This window comes from Python bivittatus, unplaced genomic scaffold (genome assembly GCF_059951505.1).
Source record: "Python bivittatus isolate LINGU-HERP-01145 unplaced genomic scaffold, Pbiv_v1 ctg000070_np1212, whole genome shotgun sequence".
Lineage (NCBI taxonomy): Eukaryota > Metazoa > Chordata > Lepidosauria > Squamata > Pythonidae > Python > Python bivittatus.
Genome location: NW_028277034.1, coordinates 31,140,486 through 31,162,371, shown reverse-complemented (window position 1 = coordinate 31,162,371; position 21,886 = coordinate 31,140,486). Strand labels below are relative to the sequence as shown.

General features: G+C 36.4%; 1 protein-coding gene across 3 annotated transcripts in view; it reads right to left on the bottom strand.

The window, feature by feature from the left end:
* Positions 1 to 21,886, bottom strand: part of ANKRD50 (ankyrin repeat domain 50) — a 52,621-nt gene that overhangs the window by 23,855 nt on the left and 6,880 nt on the right. For all 3 annotated transcript variants that reach the window (XM_088132877.1, XM_088132876.1, XM_088132878.1), the window contains exon 3: positions 6,962 to 7,191. In XM_088132877.1, coding sequence (XP_087989003.1) covers positions 6,962 to 7,191 — 230 coding nt within the window. The remainder of the gene's footprint in view (positions 1 to 6,961; positions 7,192 to 21,886) is intronic.

Genomic DNA, 21,886 nt, shown 5'->3' with positions numbered 1-21,886 from the left:
ATGTTGCTGCTCCTGCATAGCCAGAGATGCTCAAGCTTTGGGTAGAAAAGACTCTTTAAGGCTGGATAGAGGCAGAGCAGGGCTGTGAAAATGGCACTGCTCTCTACCCAGTTTGAACCCCAACCTTCCAGTGAATGCCGGAATGGAATTCACATTTCTTCAAGTTTCAAGGTAATATCGGCTTTAAAAAACGAAACAAAACGGAACAGTTGTGATGAAAATCACTCCCTCTATGTATGACCAGTTGAGAAACTGATTTAGAGATTATATGGAACTGGAGCTTAACCTAGTTTTCCCCAGTTTGGAGTTCCCCCTATACGCTGAACTGACTGGACAGGAAATATGGAAATACACAACCACATCTGGAAAGCACTTTGCTGGGAAATTTGCTTTAAATTCTAAGTGAAATTGGCTCTTAATTGGAAAATTAAGTACAGATCACCAAAGTTTATATGCTGACATACTGTATCCAAATCTACTATAAAATCTACTATATCTAAATTTCAAAAATATTTTCCAATTTGAATCTCACATTATTTCAAAATCTTTTCTAAATGAATACTTCAGAATATCTGGCAGTTATTGACATTGTCTCCTGGAAGCAAAGCAGTTCTTTCTGACTTAACAAGTAGCTGCTACTCCTATTTTTTTGTCAAGACATGCTACTTTTTCAAAAATGACAGTCTGCAATATAGATTTAGTAAAACAAGTATATATATAGGCATGTTTTGTTTGTTCTCAGTTTTCCTTGCCACTATGGTAGAAAACTTAAACATTGAAAATATTTTATATAATGCTCACGAAAAACAAACAACTCCTCAAAAAACCCCAAATGTTGAGGCTTCCGGAGGAGGTATGGCAAATTGAAGATGGCTCTGTGAAAGTGGAGTTGACAACCACAGAAAAGACCAAAGAACGGGTGAGTAGACCAGTCCCTTGGAACCTCTCCAGGTAGGGACAGCAGATTACCCATAAGTGCTCCAGATGGCCGCTCCCAGTGAGGAGACTGCAGGACAATGATTTTCCATGGCTTTGAGCACCGGGAAACAACGGGATAAGCTATCTTGCTTGCAACCGTGGCAGTGACTTTAAAGGATGCTAAGTTTGCAAACCTCACTTTCTAATCATTTTCAGAAATTGCTCATTAACTACTTCTAAGCCATTAGGGACCTTTGGAATGACAAGTTTGAAAACACCGGGTCAGTTTGCCTTTAATCTTGAACAAAAGAAAACTTTAATTATAAGCTTAAGAATTTAAAGAATCTGAAATAGACAGCAAAAAGCTAAATAAGATTTTGATCTCAGAAAGTTATAAACAGACTAAGGGTCCAGATAAAATTGGAATATTGAAACTTTTACAATAAAATTTTGGAATTAATGATAAAGTACAAACAGCTTCTCGTGGGAAATAGATCCTGTTTTGGTTTTTACAAGACACAACATAGATAAATAATTTCATGATTTCAACAACTGGACACTAGAGGGAACTAAAAATTTTAGGTAGAGGAAAGATATACAGGCATATAAGATGGTTATGACAATAAAAATACTGAAGGAGACTTTTGAAGAATAGAATCACAAAATAGTAGCCACAATATCAACAATGTCAGTAATGATGTCTGCTTCTATGGATAGACTATGTCCAAAAGATATTATTGAAGAAATGTCATACGTAGAACAAATTTTATCTGACAAGATAGAGATGGTATCAAAAGTGGATTTACAACTGATAGGCCAAGATAATGATTTAGAAAGGATGTTTCACTGGTTCTACAAAAGAAACTAGCTGAAGTTCTAAAATTTAAAAGGGAAATACAAATGACAAACCAAGAGAGCGACCTGGATAATTTTTTCCGACTGGATTTACAAAGGAGGCTTGTTAAAGTCTTGAAGAACTCTGTGCAATTGGACAAAGAAGAAATGAAGAGAAATCAAATGCTATGACAATATTTAATGAATTAAAAATTAAGACTGTTAGAAGTAAAAGGAAGGAATATAAAGTTGGTTTATATGATGGTTTATAAGGTTAAGATATGTTGTTAATTCTGGCTACCCTTTTTGGACTTTCTGCTGACATCAGGGCTGAAAAGATGATGTTTTAAGGATTTGTTTATAGATTAAAAAATGGGATATGGGATGAAGATATGTTTGTAACTTTAGAAAGGGTGAAGAGTTATTAAATTTGTTTATACTTGTTCTGATGAAGGTTGGAAGTCACTTCCTCATATATTTCTTTATTACCTCCTTACATTTTTCTATCTTTTTTCTTTTTTTCTTTCTTTTCCCTTGCACTTTTTACTCCTATTTTCTTTAAGTTTAGTTTGTATTAGATTTTACTATTAATAAAAATTCTAAATAAAGATTTATGTATATATAATATACAATAAAATATTTTTATACACACATCCCACCCCAAAATGTTGAATGTATAGCTATTCATAATTTGTAAAATGCACACAAGATAAGGCTAACCGGGGTGTGTGTGTGGCTGTTACTTTATGTAAAATACAGGCATTTCACAGGATGAATTTTGCTTTTGTATTTAGGAATACAATACTAAGTGCATATTAAGAAAAAGTCACTTGGAGTTTCCTAATGCAAAGTTGGACCATATGGTTGTCTACAAACAAGCAAACAAATATATTCTTTACCCCAAAGCTGTGATTCTTCCTTTCATAAAGTTTAAATACAGGACACTACTTGCTATGAAAGCTACACTCAATGGATGCTTTTCCACAAGAGTGAGTGCTTCACAGCAGTTTTTTTTAAAACTGTGAGTATGAATGTAAGGATTTAAAAAGTGAAAATCTGTTCCTAAAGGTTGGTTCTTTAACAAAGTCTGTTATCTCTGATCTTCTAGTGAGGGAATCCACATCTGTTCTAAATACACTGTTTCACAGCTTGTTCTAATTTCTTCTAAAAATCAGCCTGAATTTTCTGTCTTGTAATTTCAGCCTAGTGATCTTTGTTGTTTCAATACTTTACAGTGCTCATTAGCTTCATCTCATTCTGAGGTTTGGATTTCCTGATTCTTTTCTATAACAATAAGCTGTCAATTTCTATTCCTCCTTTGATATCAGGCTCTGCTTCAATTTCTTTGTCTCTTTTTTGTTTCTCAACTTGTCTGTGACATAGCTATTAATCCTTATTTATTTATTTATTTTATTTTTGGGGTACCTTCAACTCATTGTTGACTCCTGGCAACTGCCTGGACTTGCCAAGTTTTCTTGGCAAGATTTCGGAAGCGGTTTGCCATTGCCTCCTTCCTAGGGCTGAGAGAGAGGGACTGTCCCAAGGTCACCCAGTTGGCTTTGTGCCTAAGGCAGAACCAGAACTCAGTTTCAAATCCAGGGCCTTAACCACTATGCCAAACTGGCTCTTCACTATATATATATACACTATATGGCTCACCCATATAGGCCCTTAAAATCTTTTCTCATGTTTTCTTCTAATACGGATTGTTTGTAGCTTGTTTGTTTTTGGAATCTGGTTTTGGAGGATCATTTACCAACTTGTTTCTCCTTTAGGATTTCAAGCCATACTATGCTACTTACTTCAACCGAATTTCATTAAAATCTGCTTCATAAAATCTAAATGACTAACTTTTCCAAGCTTTTCTTTTAGTTAGAATTAAACTCCACCTTGATATTGTATTCTCACAAGGTGCTAAATTCCTTCCATCCATTCAGCAATTATTTTCTGTCTGTTAGGATTAAATCTAAGATAGCTGGCACCATAGTTTCTTCTTCCATCTTTTGAAAAATGAAATTATTGGCACGGGGAAAAAGAATTAAGTTGGGCTTCCCACTCCTTGTCAGCCTTCCAGCAGATATCAGAATCATTTGAGTATCTCATTACCACTATTGCCTAAATCAGCTTGTTGAATGTCCAAATCTTCTGCCTTGGTAAGTGGCCAACAGCAAATTTCCACAATAGTGTCAGTTCTGTTTCTTTTTAATCTTACCCAAATGCTTTCAACAAGATTTCCGTATTTTGGGACATACATTTCTTCACAAGCATATTACTGTTCTACATAGAGAGCCATTCTGCCTCCCTCTTTATAGGATATATATCTTTTGAACAAGCAGTATCTTTTCAATTCTATTATCCAATCTTGAGTCTCATCCTACCAGATTTCTTTGAAACCTAGCAGATATTACATTTCCTTTGTTAGAATCTACTTCTGCCTGCTTGTCACATATTCTCTGGGCACTAGTGTACAGACACCATAGACTAGGTAGCTGTTTATAAGTCTTTGTACTGTTGTATTGGATTTCAAGTACTGCTTTCTGCCTAGTGCCTCCACCATTATTGTATGCAGCCATTTTCTTAATGCCCACCATTTCTCCACTGAATCTTTGTTTTTGTCTCTCTGTCCCCACTTTCGTTTAATTTAAACCTTCCAATAATGTTTGCAAGTACAAGTCCTTCCTATCCTTCTGAAGGACAGCCCATCCCACCTTCTCCTCTGCTCCTGGACAGATATCAGTACCCTTTTCTCCTTGGTGCTCTCATTTTGCTGGTCTTCACAGAGAGATCTCTCTGTGATGCCTATGTGCTCTTCAACTTCAGTGAGGAGTCTTAAAGAAGAAGGGTCGACATCCAGCCCTTTCACCTTTTCCTCTGTTAAGGAGACAACAGCAGTAACTATCACACTCTTCTTTAGGAAGATGAAAATAGAACAAGCTATGAGATGAGCATAACTTATTTTCAAAACTCTCTATTCCTGCTTGCTCTCCAGTTATCTAGATCTAGTTTTGATTGCCAGTCCTCTTTCTAAAGAGTGCTTATGAGAGTGAGGAATGTGGCTCTATCCACTAGCTGTATATCTGGTCAGCAAGTCTGTTACAAGTACAAGCTCCTTCTTCTCAAGACCATGTACTTAGCAAGCACATATTATTTGGCCAGAAAGCACATAACCAGAGACCCCTTCCAAAACTCAGTGGATCTGTTCCACAATTCATCAGGTCATCTGAAAAACTCATTCACTCTGTCCAACAGTTAAGACTGTTTCCCCACTGTCCCACTCCGTCCCCTGCCATAAGATTGTTCTACAAAAGATAAAAAGGATATTCAGGAGCCTCCTACAAGCTTCCTGGCCAAAGCTCACCAGTCCTAATATTTCATGGCTTATCCCAACACCTTGCTGACATAGCTTGGTTATATTAACATTTGTATGCAGACAGAATTTTGGGAGACTGTACTCTGAAAAGTACAGGTTGTATGTTCCTTCAGTAGAAAAGATCCTGTGTGCTTTTTTTTCTTTTCTTGGTAGAGTCACTAAGCCACTGAGCTTTACTTTGTCATCTTCTGCAAATAAACTAGTTTATTCAGAAATCAACTACAAATCTACTTCTAGAAAACTGAGGACCCTGTATCATCTTTACATGCAGACAGATGTGTACATGTATAAGCATTTTCCCTCTGTAATAGTGAAGTGGGATAAGGTAAGAAAGTTATGCAATAGAGAGAAATATCAAATGTAAAACAAAAAGCAACAGGGAGCATGAATGAGCATGTTGTGTAGCTTTGTATGTTCATTCTCATACTTCATCACTGAGGCACAGCTAAAATAGCTGCTGGTAGTTTTAAGGAAAATCTTGTATAATCATATGCATATACACACGCACCAAGACATAATTATGCAAAATGAATGTTTATTTAGATTCCATGTGCTCTACCACTTGATTGTAAAGCAACTCAAGTAAAGTTAAATCAACCTATTTGATGTCTAGATCCATACATTTTATTGTTTTAGAAATGTAGTTATGATTCATTCAACTTCTAAACTTTTGTTCTTAGGGTAAGAAAAAATAATTCCTTAAAAATGAAACAATGAAACAAATGCAACACAAAACAAAATAAATTCCTGTGTCCTTTCAACTGCTGACACGCTTGTCCAAATGTTAATTATTATCTCTGTCACAGGGAGTTATTTCAATATTTTCTTTCCCACTGATGTCCTGGACCCCCTACCCCCCACCTCTTTTTACCAGAAGGTAACATTGACGCCAGTTAGGCATTAAATATATCATTAGTGTAAATGTGAACAGCCCAAGGAACTTCTGTGAAAAACAAACACACCGTTTGCTTTACTAATTTGCCTTTTTTTTAAAAAAAAAAAGTGGTTTTTCTGAAATATTTTTCTTAAAACAAGAGCTTTATATGCAGGCTGGAAATCCACTGCTTATGCTTCTTTGCATTTAAGAAAAATCTCAAGAACAATAGCAGCAGAGTGACACAATGAGCTCACAAGTCAGCCAAGACTGGAACAACAAGTTGTAGAAGATTCCCAATAGCTTTTGCCAACAGCACTCCCATAATCAAATGCAGCTACACCCATTCAACAAACTTGCAAAATAAAATTTCCACTCCTAGAAAATAAGGTGGCTAATCTAGATTTTTACACATGGGACAGAGGGGTGGGGGGAGAGAGAGAAAGACACACAAATGTATGCATGAGCATTCTTTAAACCTGGTAGCTTCCAAATAATTATATTTAATTATTACTAAATGTAAAGCCTTGATTGACTTTGTAAATGTAAAGCTGCATTTGACTCTGGGGTCTACATGGGAAAGTCTAGAGTTTTTTTGGTAACTGTATGGAGGTTGGTTGCCATTACCTTTTTCAAGGGTGTTTTCTGGCTTACCACAGTCTAGACTATAGCCCTGGGATTTCCTATCTAATTACTAACCAAATCGACCCCGCTTAGTTTTTATTTCAAACAACAGTCAATGTCAGTCAGGTGTGCTACCTGTTGTGACATCTGGAATATACAAATCCTAAACAAAATGTACATATCCCAAGGATATAGATAGATTGTTCCCATAAGTTAATGGTATAGCTTTTTATTTTCTAATATCTACTTCATGCTACTTTCTGTATACTTTGTCCTATACAATCATCCTAAAACACTGTACAAAGGACAAATAACTATTATCTCATTAAGATAGTACTCACCAGTAAACAACTTTGTAACAGCTTTATTCTGCTTTCGAGCCGAACAGAGGAGCAGCAACCATGGAGGAAAATACTCATAGTGAGTAGCTAGAAGCTCAGCTATAGTTCCAGATAAGCCTGCAGATGTCTGGTCACCTTCTGCAATATTGCACCCCTCATCTATTGAATCCACCAAGAGAAAGAAACTTTGTTGGGGGGCCTTGGTTCCCAGAAGTGGGAGTAGAATGCACCTGAAACAAAAAAGGGAAGAAATATAAGAATTATGTGTTCACACATAAGCAATGGCTTAAAAAGAACACACACAAGTATGTATAAAGCATCTCTTTTCAAGTAAGCATCTGCATTTTTTCCAGGCTTTTATAGCTACTTCAGAAGCTATTCCTACGCAGCTATCTCTACATTTCTATACCTACTCTGCTTCAATATAAGGCATCCAGAGACAGCTGAAAAGAGTTTCTAAAGTAGCCAAACAAATTGGAGAAAAGAAGAAGCTATTTTAACTTTGAAAAAGAGCTTCATATGCACACATATGCATACAAAGAAAGTCTTTGGAATTTGCCCCACCCCAATACATACATTCTCTCACTTTATTAGAAATTATGGGACAGAGGAACATGCACATATATAGACAAAAATTATACTTGCTATGCACCTTAAAACATTTTCTTGATATTGTTGGAGACTTCTTAATCATTATCAGGCTCCTTTATTATTTGTTTATTATGTAAACCTGACATGTTGGCACTAGAATTCTTCAGAACTCAAAGCAGCCATTAGCCACGCTAATTGAGAATTCTGGAAATTGCATTCCTAATATGGCCAGGGGCCAGCAAATCGGGAAAACAAATCAAAAACTGAAATGTGGAAGCAATCAAGTGCACATTTTGCTTGTGGTGTAATAACTTCTAATTCTGAGAACTGGATTACAGTCTTTCTGAAGACAAAAGTCCCAGCTTAGTAATCATTCAAGCTTCCTTTCTAACAAGATATAATAATCACAGTGACCTGGACTGATTTTGGTCAGCTTCAGCTGCCCTGCCCCATGAACTACAACCATTGCTAGGCAGGAATAATTGGCTGCTAGTAATGAACTACATGAAGTTGTCCTCAAAGTCAGTATAGAAAATGCAGTCAGTGCACAATGTGGCAAATGCAGAGTTATCAGTAATATGCAGAATTAATAACACCAGTTGTAAAATAACTGCATGTCCTGGCAATACCTTCATTCAAAGGGAAAATGAAGATCTTAAAAGCCATAAGTAGTATGGAAACATGATACAGGATCAAGTTTCTGTAGCAAGTACAATACACCTTTTCACAGTATGTACCTGCCCAGCTGTCACGACCTACTAAGGAGGGGCTTTTCTACCTCCCACTATTGGAAACATGGGAAAGGTCTTGGCTATGGCAGACAGATTATAGCACCATTCTATCAGAGAGTATCAGAATGTGTCTTCTGCTATGATCCAATCCGGTCATTTCTCAATAATTTCCGTGAAGTAAATATTTTAGATGTAGCCCAGTCCCAAGCACATCTGGAGCATCACAAATCTGTTCTGATTTTTTTTTTCTGGCTTCAAGCCAGTTTTTGAGTCCCTGCAGTTTTCTTGGCAAGATTTCAGAAGTGGTTTGCCACTGCCTCCTTCCTAGGGCTAAGAGAAAGTGACTGGCCCAAAGTCATCTGGTTGGCTTTGTGCCCACGGCAGGACTAGAACTCACCATCTCCCGATTTCTAGTCTGCTTCCTTAACCGCTACCCCAAACTGGCTCTGAGAAAAATTACTGGATCACAACCAGTATGGCAGACTACAAAAGAAAAACATGCCATCGTGGTAGCTTTCTCAGAGCAATGAGCTTTGCAAACAATATTTAAATCCTTTATTCATTATCCTTCACTCTGGAAAGATAATGTTCTTCTATCTGATATATTTCAATATCTGATTAACATTGACATTCACTGTATTCTATTTCATTTGATTCCTGAATTGCTTTCTGGGTTTAGATTGTTCTATTTATGTAGAAACTAAGAGCCAGTTTGGTGTAATGGTTAAGGCATCAGGCTAAAAACTGGGAGACCATGGGTTCTAGTCCTGCCTTGGGCCAGTCACTTTCAGTCCTAGGAAGGAAGCAATGGCAAACCGCTTCTGAAAAACCTTGCCAAGAAAACTGCAGGGACTTGTCCAGCAATTTCCGAGAATCGGACACAACTGATGGATAGAAAAAAAATTATGTAGAATTGCCTGTTGTTGCCTTTATGAAATTACTTAAAATGATTACTGTCTAATCCCTCTTGACCATAGACAGGAAGCAGGACTGGGGATATTGTGTAGTCTACAGATTCTTTAAAGTGAAATTGGTCAAATTTGCCAGTCTTAGCAAAGAAGCTAAGGGAAAATCAATTGAACATAATAAGCCAGAAGGCAAGCTGTTTCAAGCCTCCTTGATGATGAACTGATTAGGAAATTATCAGCTTTAGCAAAGATACTATATTCAACTATAGTTGAATATAATTATCTGGACAAAGCTAAAGTGTTCCATTGCTGTGGGGTTCAGGGTGATTCTGCTCAGCTATCAACACTGGCTTCACTATTTTGTCCCTGCAACATATCAACCCTAAAATGTGACAAGCCCATTGAACTGTCTCTTTTAATAGCACATTAAGTTACATATAATAAACAAACTTGGATGCTTATTAAGCATTAATCAACATTAGGTCTGAGTGGAAATACCTACAACTGCAACCTCTCCCCACCCCCTCAGTTCCTAACAACTAAACACAGAAATAATTGTTATTTTTGTTTAAGTGATTACAAAGCCATTGGAATAATATATTATGCAGGATAGAAAAAGTATTGACATTTGCAAACTTTGGTGCTGCAGAAAACTTTTGAGAATAGTATAGATAGGCAGGAAAGCAACCAAATGAATCATAACAATAATTATAATATTTTGGACATATTATGTGAAAACAGCACTCTTGAGAAGTCCATAATAGAAAACAAAAGAAGAGAATAACCAGCAACAAGGTGGATTAACTTGATTACAGAGGCAAGGGAACACCACTGGGAGACTTGAAGGCCCAGGTTGGGGACATCCTGGAGAAGATCTACATGATTCCTAAAAGTTGACACCAACTTGATGGCACATAATCAATAATCAATTATACATTATAGTTGCCATCAGCTCCCCAAAGCCAGAAATCCTATTGCAGAAGCAGCATATTCTTTCAGGTGTGTTTCAGCACATTTAGAAAGTTATTTTTGTAGTTCCTAACTGCATCGTGACTTGAAGTCTATTCCGCGAGTTATTCAATAGGGTAACTATTCCTGCTATAAAACCACCTTGCTCAGGATAGATAGATAGATAGATAGATAGATAGATAGATAGATAGATAGATAGATAGATAGATAGATAAAGTGTTTTCCTAGGCAAGACACACACACATATGCATACACATCCTCCAACCCTCCACCCACAAAATCCATAGGAAGTTTGTTTCAAATCAAAATGAACTACCTCTTACACCATTCTTCCAAGATAGCTGTTTATTACCATCACCAATAACTAAACTTTTAAAACATTTTGAGAATGGCAAAAAAATGGTATGTAATAAATTTTAGTGTGTCTATCATGCATGCATAAGACTTAAGAAGAGCATCCAGTTTCCAAGACATATCTTGCCAGCAGTTGCTATTTCTATAGATATATCCATAAACTCCCAAAGCACTACTCGTTGTACATCGCTAGATACTTTTTTGGTTTAATAATTTGTCTGAAACATGCTGTGCCCAAGATTCAATGAAAGATATAAATGACACAAGGAATAGAAGTGTGTAAAAAAAGAAAAAAGATCCCTCTAACTTTTAATAATTGCTATTACTACAGCTTTTTAAAGCATCGTAAAGCAATTTTCACTTTTCAGGAATAAACCATACAACTATGGCTTTACCTAGCAGAGAAGATGTTGGGGTTGTGTCCCAAAAAAAGAGCTTTCATCCAAAGCTAATGCTGCCAGTTTCTGATTTTGATCTTCAAGAAAGCTGCAGCACAAGTCATTTAGAATGTTATGTACTATTGACACTGCATTGCATAACACTGCTGTGTGCAAGCGAAATAGTTGCATTACACTTGGATGTGGAACAGCACCATGCAACCTTTCCTTCATTTTTTTTTCTTTCTCGACTGCTTCACAATCATCAAATGGCTTCATCTATTATACTGTCTTAGTTTTAAAAAATAGTTGTAGAAGTGTTATAGGTGCACACTGCCTTAGTTTATTACATTTCATCTGTGGCTCAAGTTTGTCAGAGGCAGCAATTTTTAAAAATAAGCTGAACATGGTTAAAAGTTTTTTGCTGTTGTTGCAACTCTACATTCCCTTAACCATTGGAAAACAATCTGAACATTTGGGAGTTCTTGCAAATATCTTGAAGATATTGCAAAGGGGGAGGAGATGCATTATTCAAAGTCTGTTACACTAGTAGGGAAGAAATAACTAAGCTTTCCCCACTTCCACCCCTTTTCTATTTCTCATTAATGCTATAATTTCCTTTCAACTGACTGAAGTGAGAAGAAAACCTATGGATACTAGCTTGAAGACTATTATATTTTCCTCCAGTTCTGGGGGAGAGAGATGTTGGTGGAATTGGTCAGATCACTATCAACAAAGTGTCTATTTCTGGCAAGGGTTAAGGAATTTTTTCAGCAGTTCAAACTTCTTTTTCTATCTTCAAAGACGAAGATCTACATTTTCTCTCATTTGCTCCAGGGCTACTCTCCCAGGGACCAGAATATGGCATCTTTAGCTTACTCTCTCCACTTTGTATGTGTCACCCACTACTTTATCAGTGCCTATTTACAAATGTAGAATTTTTAAAAGACACACATTAAAAGTGTCAGATAAAAACGAAACAGAAAACTCACATTAAAACATACATGGAATAGGTGAATAAATATGCTTTAAGCACCTTCCTAAACTGTAACAAGGAAGGGACATGTCTAATACTTTCTTGTCCTCCCACAAAATATTTCAATATAGGAAAAAAGAAGCAGAACTTGCTGTTGGTTTTATAGATATCTACGGTGGGGACTGTAAAAGATGACCTGTTAAAGACCGGAGAGCGGGGGATGAACTTTGTTCTGGTGGTAGCTTGAGTGTAAGCTGTACAGAGATTTGTTCATCAAAGCTAGCAGCTTCAATTGGTCTCAAAAGTCAATGAGCAAACAGTGTAGCTGTTTCACATGGAAATGGCATGATACTTCCAAAGATAAAACTCATGATCCATGCCTCCACATTCTGGGTCATCTTCAGTTTATGGACTATCTTCCAAGAGCTACTTTGGAAGTGCTTTGCAATACTTCAATCTTAAAGTATCATGGAGACCTCTTTTATTTAACAGGCAAGATAAAAAGTTTATCTATAATCCACAGAATTATGCACAACCTTTTTGACAATAGCAGATGTCCTTCTGAAAGATAAAAATAGCCTATTTTGTTGAATTGAGTATACAGAGACGGGAAGAAGGAGGAGGTATTCCTTATAATACCTCCTTCCAGGCTGCACAAAAGTCTGCATTTATCAGTACTGAGTTTTATTTTTCTTCTAAATACCCATAGCAAATATAGGCAAAGGAATAAAATCACATGTAAAACTACATCACCTTATAGTTAATTCTGGAAACTAATACAGCAACATTAACAAATCCAGTTTTCCATAATAGTCTTCTAGTAGCATTATATCCTTATATACATTTGCTTTAGCTGTAGTCTACTTTAAATATACTTCTCTTTATTTCATCACTTTACAAATCATGAATACATTAAACACAAGTCATCCAAAGTCCTGTAATCTATACTAAAACAGTCAGTAATAATATAGAAATACAAGTTTATTATGACATGCTTTAAAAATGTAACATTATAGCATATATAACAACTTTCCATTTATGGTAACACGCAATCCAAAATCCCATATTTGACCTCTTCCAGTCACAACTACTTCTCTAGATCATAACATACGCTAAAGCAAGCCAACTTCTTTCTCTATACCATTTTGATTTATATCTACAGCAGTTTTTAGCACTACCATTTATGGCAGTCAGACCCTTCTCTCTTAACAGATACATGGGATGGGAGCAGAGAAATCCATTATTCAAATTTACTCATGCACATCAGGGTCTGAAACAAAACCTTGAAATGAAATACAGCAACTATATGGAGGTAAAATGTTTTTGCGCAGGTGAAATATTTATAACTACAGGATTTCTATGTGTGCATACCCCGCCACCTCAGATAACATTATGACTGGATCAATTCTACTCTTTCAACTAGTCTAAAAATGCATTAGATGAAAAGATTTTGACCAACCTAAGTTCTCATTTAGTAAATCTATGTTTACCAAAAGCATCTGATAAACCATGTCTTGATGCATTAATTAGGAGAAGGGAGTTGGCTCCATACTAAAGCAGATTAGTTGCATGAAAAGATGCTACTTCAGTTGATGGTATCTCAGAGCTGAAACCTGCTGGCTCTTCCCCAGAATATTAGAATAGAATAATATCAGTTATTATTTGTACCTTAGTTATATCATTCTCTTTCACACCATTTCAATCAGCCATTTCTTTCACACTGCTACCCTTTGTCCAGATTCTGTAGTGTAATACTGTTGTAATCATAGCAATTAACAAGAATAAACTATTTTGCCAATGTTGTAAAATGGTCCATTTCTACTATGGTTATAATTCTATCTATGGGCATTCTTTAACACATAAATCATACTTTGTCTTGTCTTTTAAATTACATTAAAGTGGCAAAGAGAATAATATAAGTATATTGTTCCTCATTCTGTGACACCTAGTTCTGAATATTTAGGTTCCAAGGGAACGTGATGGTGCAGATATAGAAAATGGAATCTCTTTACCCTTTCTATGATACACATCTATTTTTATCTCTTTACCCCTTTCTATGATATACATCTATCTTTATCTCCTTAACTATAAAGTTTTAACATTGTTTCCTGTTTATGTCCACATATCTGTGGAACACAGAAAGAAAAAAATATATGCTATAATCAAATTTGCACATAATATTACATTATAATTTCTGGTTTCCTAAATTGCATTGTGAATGAATCATGTACTCCATTTATTCTCCTTTACTTATCCATTTGCAAAATCCGAGAAAACACATAAACAATTTAGACTATGACTTATTTGGATACAATAGGTTATTATCTCTGATGTCAACATAATGCAAAGTTAACTTCTTCTTGGTTTGTTTAGTTGTTCATATGAAGGAGTAAACAACTCTTGGCACTAAACCGGTTCGCTAGGTCCAACTTCTGATTTAATGTTGTGTGTGAACATAACCTAAACGTTTACTGGGAATTTGCAGTGATTTTTTTTACCATTGTTTACAATAGCTTCTAATTCTAAACTTTAAGTTTTTTTATTTTCTACAGATTATTCAAATTATATATAGGTACAATTCAGCTTTTACTTTTTTCTGTTATTCATCCTTCTTTGCACCTACAATACATAAGTGGATAATTTAAAAAATGACTGCAAAGGTTCAAATGTGGCATAAATCACACCAACACTAATAATTAAATTCTGCTTCACAGTATATGATTACAGCCTCTTAGATAAAACATGTTTACAAGAGGAGAAAAATGACTTTAAAATAATATTGTTCCATTTATGCTATCAACATTACATTTCTATGGGGTGACTTTTTACCAGAGTCAAATTTAATGCAACACAAATCTCTAAATTTTTATGATTGGCACCATGTAGAAAAAAATTAACTACATTGATCTATTACCAAAATCTCTGTAAATTAAGCATGCTTAATTTTCATTGCATTATATTTTAAGTTGTTTATATCAATCAAAATATTGGTTTCTGGTAAAATAAAAATCACCATGATGTTAAAACCAAGGCCACCACACTATTAGTTTTCTAATTAGCATAAGGAGCCTACATAAATGCAGCAGAAGATAGAAGGATCCGCAGTGTGATAGTGACTGGAGTTCCACAATTATAACTGATGACAGATACGGGGCTGCTACAAACAATATGGGTTGTCTGGATATGCTGTTAGATATTGATGGCCAGAGTCCATTCTGAACTAGCAGCCATCAGTCAGAATCTTTGGGTTATGTCACTAGTGATATACAATACAATGTTGTTGATAAAACTGTTTAAGATCTTAATTCAGCAAACAAGCAACATGTTCCTCATATAGAAAATTATAGATCAAAATTCAACACTGCAGTTATACACATGGGTCAGTCTGGCTTATTCCTGATTACTGGTACAGGATTGCATTTTAAAGTTTTAGATTACAAGATAATCTATTGCAGGCTATTTCTTCATATGTGTTAGAATTGGCTTCAAAGTGTCTAATCAGTGTAAACAGTAACACAACTGCTTTAGAATTATAGGGATTATAGTCTCATATATTTAGTCCCATACATTAGAAGGGACTGGCTTAGGCAATTCTTATTTTTGTCAAACTGGGTTTCACACTAGCATAAATTAAAATTAGAGAACAAAAAGTAAGATGGCTTATTCCTATCTGTCCAAGTTATTCTTCATGCCAAATAACGTTGCAAGAATGAAAACAGAGTAACTAAAAAGATGAAAGAAGACTGCCATGTGGTACCCTTCAAGATGATGATGAAGAGGAAAGAAAAGAGTGGGCTACATACACATTTTTTTTTCAAAATCAAAACAAATTGATGAACTGAAGATCAAAATGCACAAGAAGCTAAAATGAGAATATACAGCGGAACCTTGGGTTACGAATGCTTCTGTTAACGAACTTTTCGGGTTACGACCAGCTCCGGCCGCAAAATTTTGCTTCGGTTTGCGAACTCTGCCTCAGGGTACGAACAGGATACGCGGCCATTTTCCCTCCCGTGACACGGTCCGCGGCCATTTTTCCGCCCCTGACATGTGGTCCGCGGCCATTTTCCACCCCTGACATGTGGTCGTAAGGAGGGGGACTCTCCCTCCAAGCAATAGCCGCCTCCCTGTCCTCCACGCCAGAACGGATTAACGGTAATTACATTGAACCTTATGGGGAAATTTGCTTCGGGTTGCGACCAATTCGGGTCGCGACCAGAGTCATGGAACGAATTAAGTTCGTAAACCAAGGTTCCACTGTGCCTCTTTTCCTGCAAAGCTCAAGCCAAGGGTTTCTGGTTTGTTTTGCAGTTCAACTTGAAAGTCCACCATAAAGTTTCTTTAATGCACCTACATTACATACTTTCACATTTAGAACCCACCTGAAAAAGAAAGCACTACGTAACAGGCAGGGAACACAAATTTAAATAACTTTCTCTCATTCTCTTCATTCCCTCAACCAGCTCCAGGTAATAGCCGGAGGGAGAAAAACATGTGCTATTTTATTTGCTGGTGTATCTCCACAAATTGGAAGAATTAAAAACAAAAATAAGCCAATCCCAGGAGGTCAAAACACATGAAATACTATAGAAAGGAAATAGCTGTTTTTTGCTTGAAACATTTTGCTTACTATTACTCAAAGAGACCTTTTAACCCAGAAATCCACATTTGTCTGACTCAATGTTAATACAAAAATGTCTTTCCTCACTTTTGCAGTCCCAGGGCAACTCACAGAATCCTTTTGGGCCAGGAGTGCACAGATGTTCATTTACTGGCCAGTGATTATGTGAGCTGAACTTTTGGGTGTTATTTTTTTTCTAGAGTAGCTGATGCTATTTGGCTTACAGTTATCCTGTTCTGCATCTGCAGACAAACAAAAAAAAGTCAAGAAGGCAAAAGAAGCTTTATTTTGTATGGATTTCTGCTCATTACCATTACTAAATTTATGTTTCATAGGAAATGTGGGAGTTTGCAAAGTGGCAGCTAGAATCAAGCCATTCAGAATCTTCCCCAGCACACTCCAAAGTTTATTCACTGTCACAGTTACACTGATTTAAAGCTGCAATGCTGCAATAACATTAGAAGGACATTGCAACTTCAAGCTATCAGAACCTAAATTACCCTGGTATAAGTTATTTTATTGCAATACTCGCCTTATCTAGTTGGTGTAAAATAGAAGGAATTATCCTGAACCAGTTATTTAAATACTAATGTAGAGAATAAAGTGAGTGGCTTATGAAGAATTACAAGTAGAGCTATGGAAGTTACCCATTAGTCTTGCTATTATCTTCAAAAAGCACATTTTTGCATCAAGGTTTTCTCTAGAACTCTGTCCCCAATCCTGAAGCCAGAAGGTAACACAGCCGTGTTGAGGTTACAAGCTTAAATAATAGCAACACTGCATGTATACATGTACGTGTGTGTGTGTGTGTGTGTGTGTGCAAAGACATGTGAAACAGCAAAAACAACAAAAAAACCCTGCCTTAAAAAAAATCTGAACCAAAATGTGCATGGACATATCTGATCAACTCTAGGCATACCACTTTTCCAACAATTTTATGTCAAATGCCACTCTGTAATAGTTTTTATAGAGAGTGCTATATGAGAGGTGAATCATGTTCTTTAACTATTTCCAGCTAAGATGGCACTGGTTCCAATCTGCCTTTTACAGCAAGCTCTGACCTAAGAGATATATTACCCAACAAGTCCCTCCTGAAATAACAGGGAGTTGGTACAACCTAAAATACTAGAAGAGAGAAAAAAATACTAGGAAGAACAAGTAATACACAGGGAAGTGTCCATGGACATCTGAAGGAATTTGATTCCAGATGAAATGTTTTTCACACCTAGTCAATACATCATCTTTATTCTCTACAAAACTAAGCCTTATCTTTGTGTAACTTATATACCAAATTGAAAGCTCCACTGAATTTATGTAAGACTGCAATGTAGATTAGGAATATACAGTAACAAACAAAAGCAAAAAATAGCACTTGGTATAATTTATTCATCAATAAATGTTGATTATCTCTCTATATTAACTTTCCTTTTTAATACATGTTCACTTTAAAGAAGTCTTGGATAATTATAATTTTATAAAATAATTCTATGTATATTTACTCACCAATAGTTTCTGTATATTTAATGGAATTTGTTTCCAGGTGCATATATAGGATTGCAGCCAAAGTCTTTGTCAAAGGTATGCCACCTTTAATTATTGTCTTTCGTGTGTAATATACTCCATCATCAAACTAGTACCACAAATGTAACTTCATTCTGAGCCCCTTAGTTAAAATTGATTCCTCCAATGATCAAAGTTTTAGGTGATTTATAGATGAATTGAATTTTATTCTGTTATAATTAGAATATGCCCCCTCCACATTTTTACTTCAGTCTGCAACTAAGGACATTTTAGGTAGGGGTTCTCAAATTGTGCATCACAAGAAAATACCTGGAGAAGAATGGCCTTTTCTGGGGCTGCAAAAGATCCATATGGAAGGGCTCTTGTTTGATGGTTGCAGTGCTTTCACCAATATTTCCTATAACAGCCCTAATCTGTTCCACAGCACCACCCAAGGCAAGGCAGTTGGAACCGAAGACCTTTTGTAGAGTCTTGTATTTCTCTTCTTCCAAGGCTCTGAGTGTCTGCTCCAGACAGCTTGAACAGTATGCTTCTTCTACTTTTTGCAGGAGAAAGCTACCTCCTGGTGGGAAGGCAGCACACACAGACTGGCGGGACCAGACACAAAGGTTCAGGGCTCTACATGACACCCCCCCGCCAAAGAAAAAGTATGGGATGAACAGCCGTGGAGAAAGTAGGTGAGACTAGGCAAGACTTCCTTGGTTCTGGCCAAATTGCCTTGAGTAGTGCTGAGAAATGGTTTCAAGAGGTTCTAGAGCCCCAAACTGCAAGCACAAAGGTGTTGAAGAAGAGTCCCTGCAACTAGGAGTCCCAGCTACTCTGTGCAGAGCAAGTGTCCTGCTTGAGTACTGTCTGACAGTCTGGGTAGGGAGGTCTCACACAAATTAATTATCTTAAGAGGTCAAAGCACCAGAAAGTTTCAGAACCCATTTTAAGACTTGCACTTGATCACTGAAAAAGGAAATGAAAAATGTAGCCACATACATTGCTTATATTACTGCTGCCCTTCATACATAGACACAAAAGATTTTGGATCTATGTCTCATCACCTGAAAGTGCCTGTAGCATGAAAGAGTTTGTGTATTAAATGTTTTCCACAACCACAAATGCAACTGTTTTATTTACCTAAACCTTATGGCTGATATTTAGAAGCGCCTTCAAGAATTAATCACTGATCAGAAAAGCATTAAGAACAAACATGTTGACAAAAGCAATCATGGAGATGTAATAAAATGAAAACAGAAGGTAGTGATGTTGCTTATATTGCTATCATGCAAGGTTTGAGTTATTCTACATAGTTTAGAAATTAGAATATTTATGAAGTAATCAAAATACTGTAGCATTGTAACAAAACATTTAGAATGGAATCCCATGTCTTGCTAGAAGTCTTTTCATACAATACTTCCTACATTGCTTGTGTGCCCTAAGTATGCTCTGGAAAATTTCTGAGGTGGCACAAAATGCAAGGCCAACAGAACTGCCAAGGACCATTTCTTTTATTGAGGAGTACAGGCCAATTCTATGCATTCCTCTTTTTACCTAGAAATTCCTCTGAATTTAGTCACTTTCCCTGAAGTGTAGACACTTCACAGAACTGAACGAATGTTGCAGGCAAGCAGGCAAACTGGGATGCAATGAATATTCTGCCAAAAATTGTTTTTAAGAAAGTGATTTCAATATCAGACTAGCATTACAATGAATGATGGCCAAGATATTCTGACCAGCAATCTGATCCATCTGTGGAACAGGAAGGTTTCCCTTTCTAAGGTTTCATCTTAGGCCACAAGTTAAGAGAGAGAAAAACTTTAAGGAGAAGAAAAAGAAATAACTGCCAGAAGAGAGACTGGCATGAACTTTCATGTAGGGGTAGAGAATTAGAACAAAGAGCTCGAGTCTTTGTTCTTAACAGCTGGCCATGTGGATCAGAGGAAACCAGTCATATCAACAGCAATTGGCCTGGAATGGTCCATTTTTGTTTCTTTTCTCCATTCTTTCCTAACAGTCTTCCCAGGCTTATTCCTGGAGAAATTCCTCAGTAGATCAAGGATCACCCTGGCATTGGCAGAGAACATTCATCTTGGTGCAAATTTTCCTTTCTCTTCACTCTGAAGTTTCTAACTTTTTTTTTTAAAATATGGCTTAAGATGGAATCAAGGGAAGCTGTTCTGTAGAAAGCAAAACCAAAGGTGAAGAGGGTAAGCTCCCACTGGACAGCAAAAGTTTAATTCCTGCCGTCTTCATGAAGTTAACCCATTTTTGACAGCTTCATCTGAGAATGAAAAGCTGCAGTTACGAATGTAAGGCCCTTTGAACTTACTAACAATATTTTTGAGTAAACACAGAAACACTGGACCAGATTTAAATCGTGGTTACATTCTGTTGATTTTGAAGTGTAATCTTATATAGGCTAACTAAGAAATAAATTGCTACAGAAAACTGAGATACTGGTTAGATTCACACACTTGATTAAGCCCATCGTGCACTTTTATTTTCCTAGACTGATAAACTATACCCCAGAATGTAAGAGATAGAACAAAAGTTAAACTTTTATTTCATTTACACTTAGTATACAATTAAATATAGTTAATATTAGTCATCAGTCATCTACTTAATTTTTAATGAGACAGAAAATTATTTGGTAAACAACGTAACTTTCATAGGGATGGAAAATAGGGATAAATGACTGGGTGTCATACTATGTGTTTTAATTTTGTTTTGTTGAAAACAAAAAGAACAGGAAGCATCAACCATTATGCACTGTCTGGTAGGAATGAAAAATGGTCAGGACATGAAAGATCCAGCCAACCCATGTTGTGTGTTTTCAACACACAAAAGTAAGGAAACTTATGACTTGAAATGGAAGGAGCGGAGTCATTGGTTATGAGACTGACTATATTTCTGCTGCCCAAACTGATTATTAAGGACCAATGAATGGATTTTCTTGCAATGACTCTCTCTGTATATACGTCCTATTTGCATTCAGGGAAAAATCAGTAACCATGCTAGGGGTTTAAGAAGGTTTCTCGATTGTGAAAGAGCCCAAGGTCTTCTGTTTCATATGTAATATAAAGCTTCACTTCCCATCCAAATCTTGCTGAATAAATGCCCTGAAAATAGTTTTCTTCAACAAACTCCATTCTTCCTCCTGGACTATGGAAGTCTAGATTGCAAAGCACCCTGGCAGTCTTCATTCATTTTTCCTGTAATTTTGTTATGCTATAACCAACATCAATACAAATCAATTCTTTGGAGGCAACAAAGGCTTCAGCTGGAAGCATTTTTCTTTATTTCCATTCACAGAGAAATGAGGGGCTGTTGCTCAGGTCTACTAATTAAAATACAGTAGACACAGGCAGTTCAGCACCACTGATAGGTGCTGGAATAACTCAATAACAGAAAATAATGAATGTTTTAATTCAAAGAAACATCCACTACTAGCTTTAAAGAGTTTTTTCTACTTTTAAAGGTTGTATCACTTTCAGCATATGCAGCCCACATGCAGACTAAGAGTGAGACAAGCCATTGCCAGTTCAATATTTACAGAGCCTTAAGAAATGACCACCGCAATGTCACACTCCTCTATAATGTGATTTGTTTGATAGCAGCATATTGTGCAAACTCAATAAATTGTAGTTTATTCAAGAAACTACTGTTCAGCAAACCACATAATATGTGAACTGGTTTGGTACAGGCAGGTCTTTAAAATGCATGGCTTGTTATTTCCAGAATGACTTAAGCTACAACCTAAATGATACCAATGAACCTTGTAGCGCAAAAAAAAAAAAAAACCTAGAGATCTTAGGAGAGTGGGTCTCAGTTGTTTTGTACTAAGAAAGTATTTTATACAACCTTTTCATCTGACAGCAATCAGAACTTG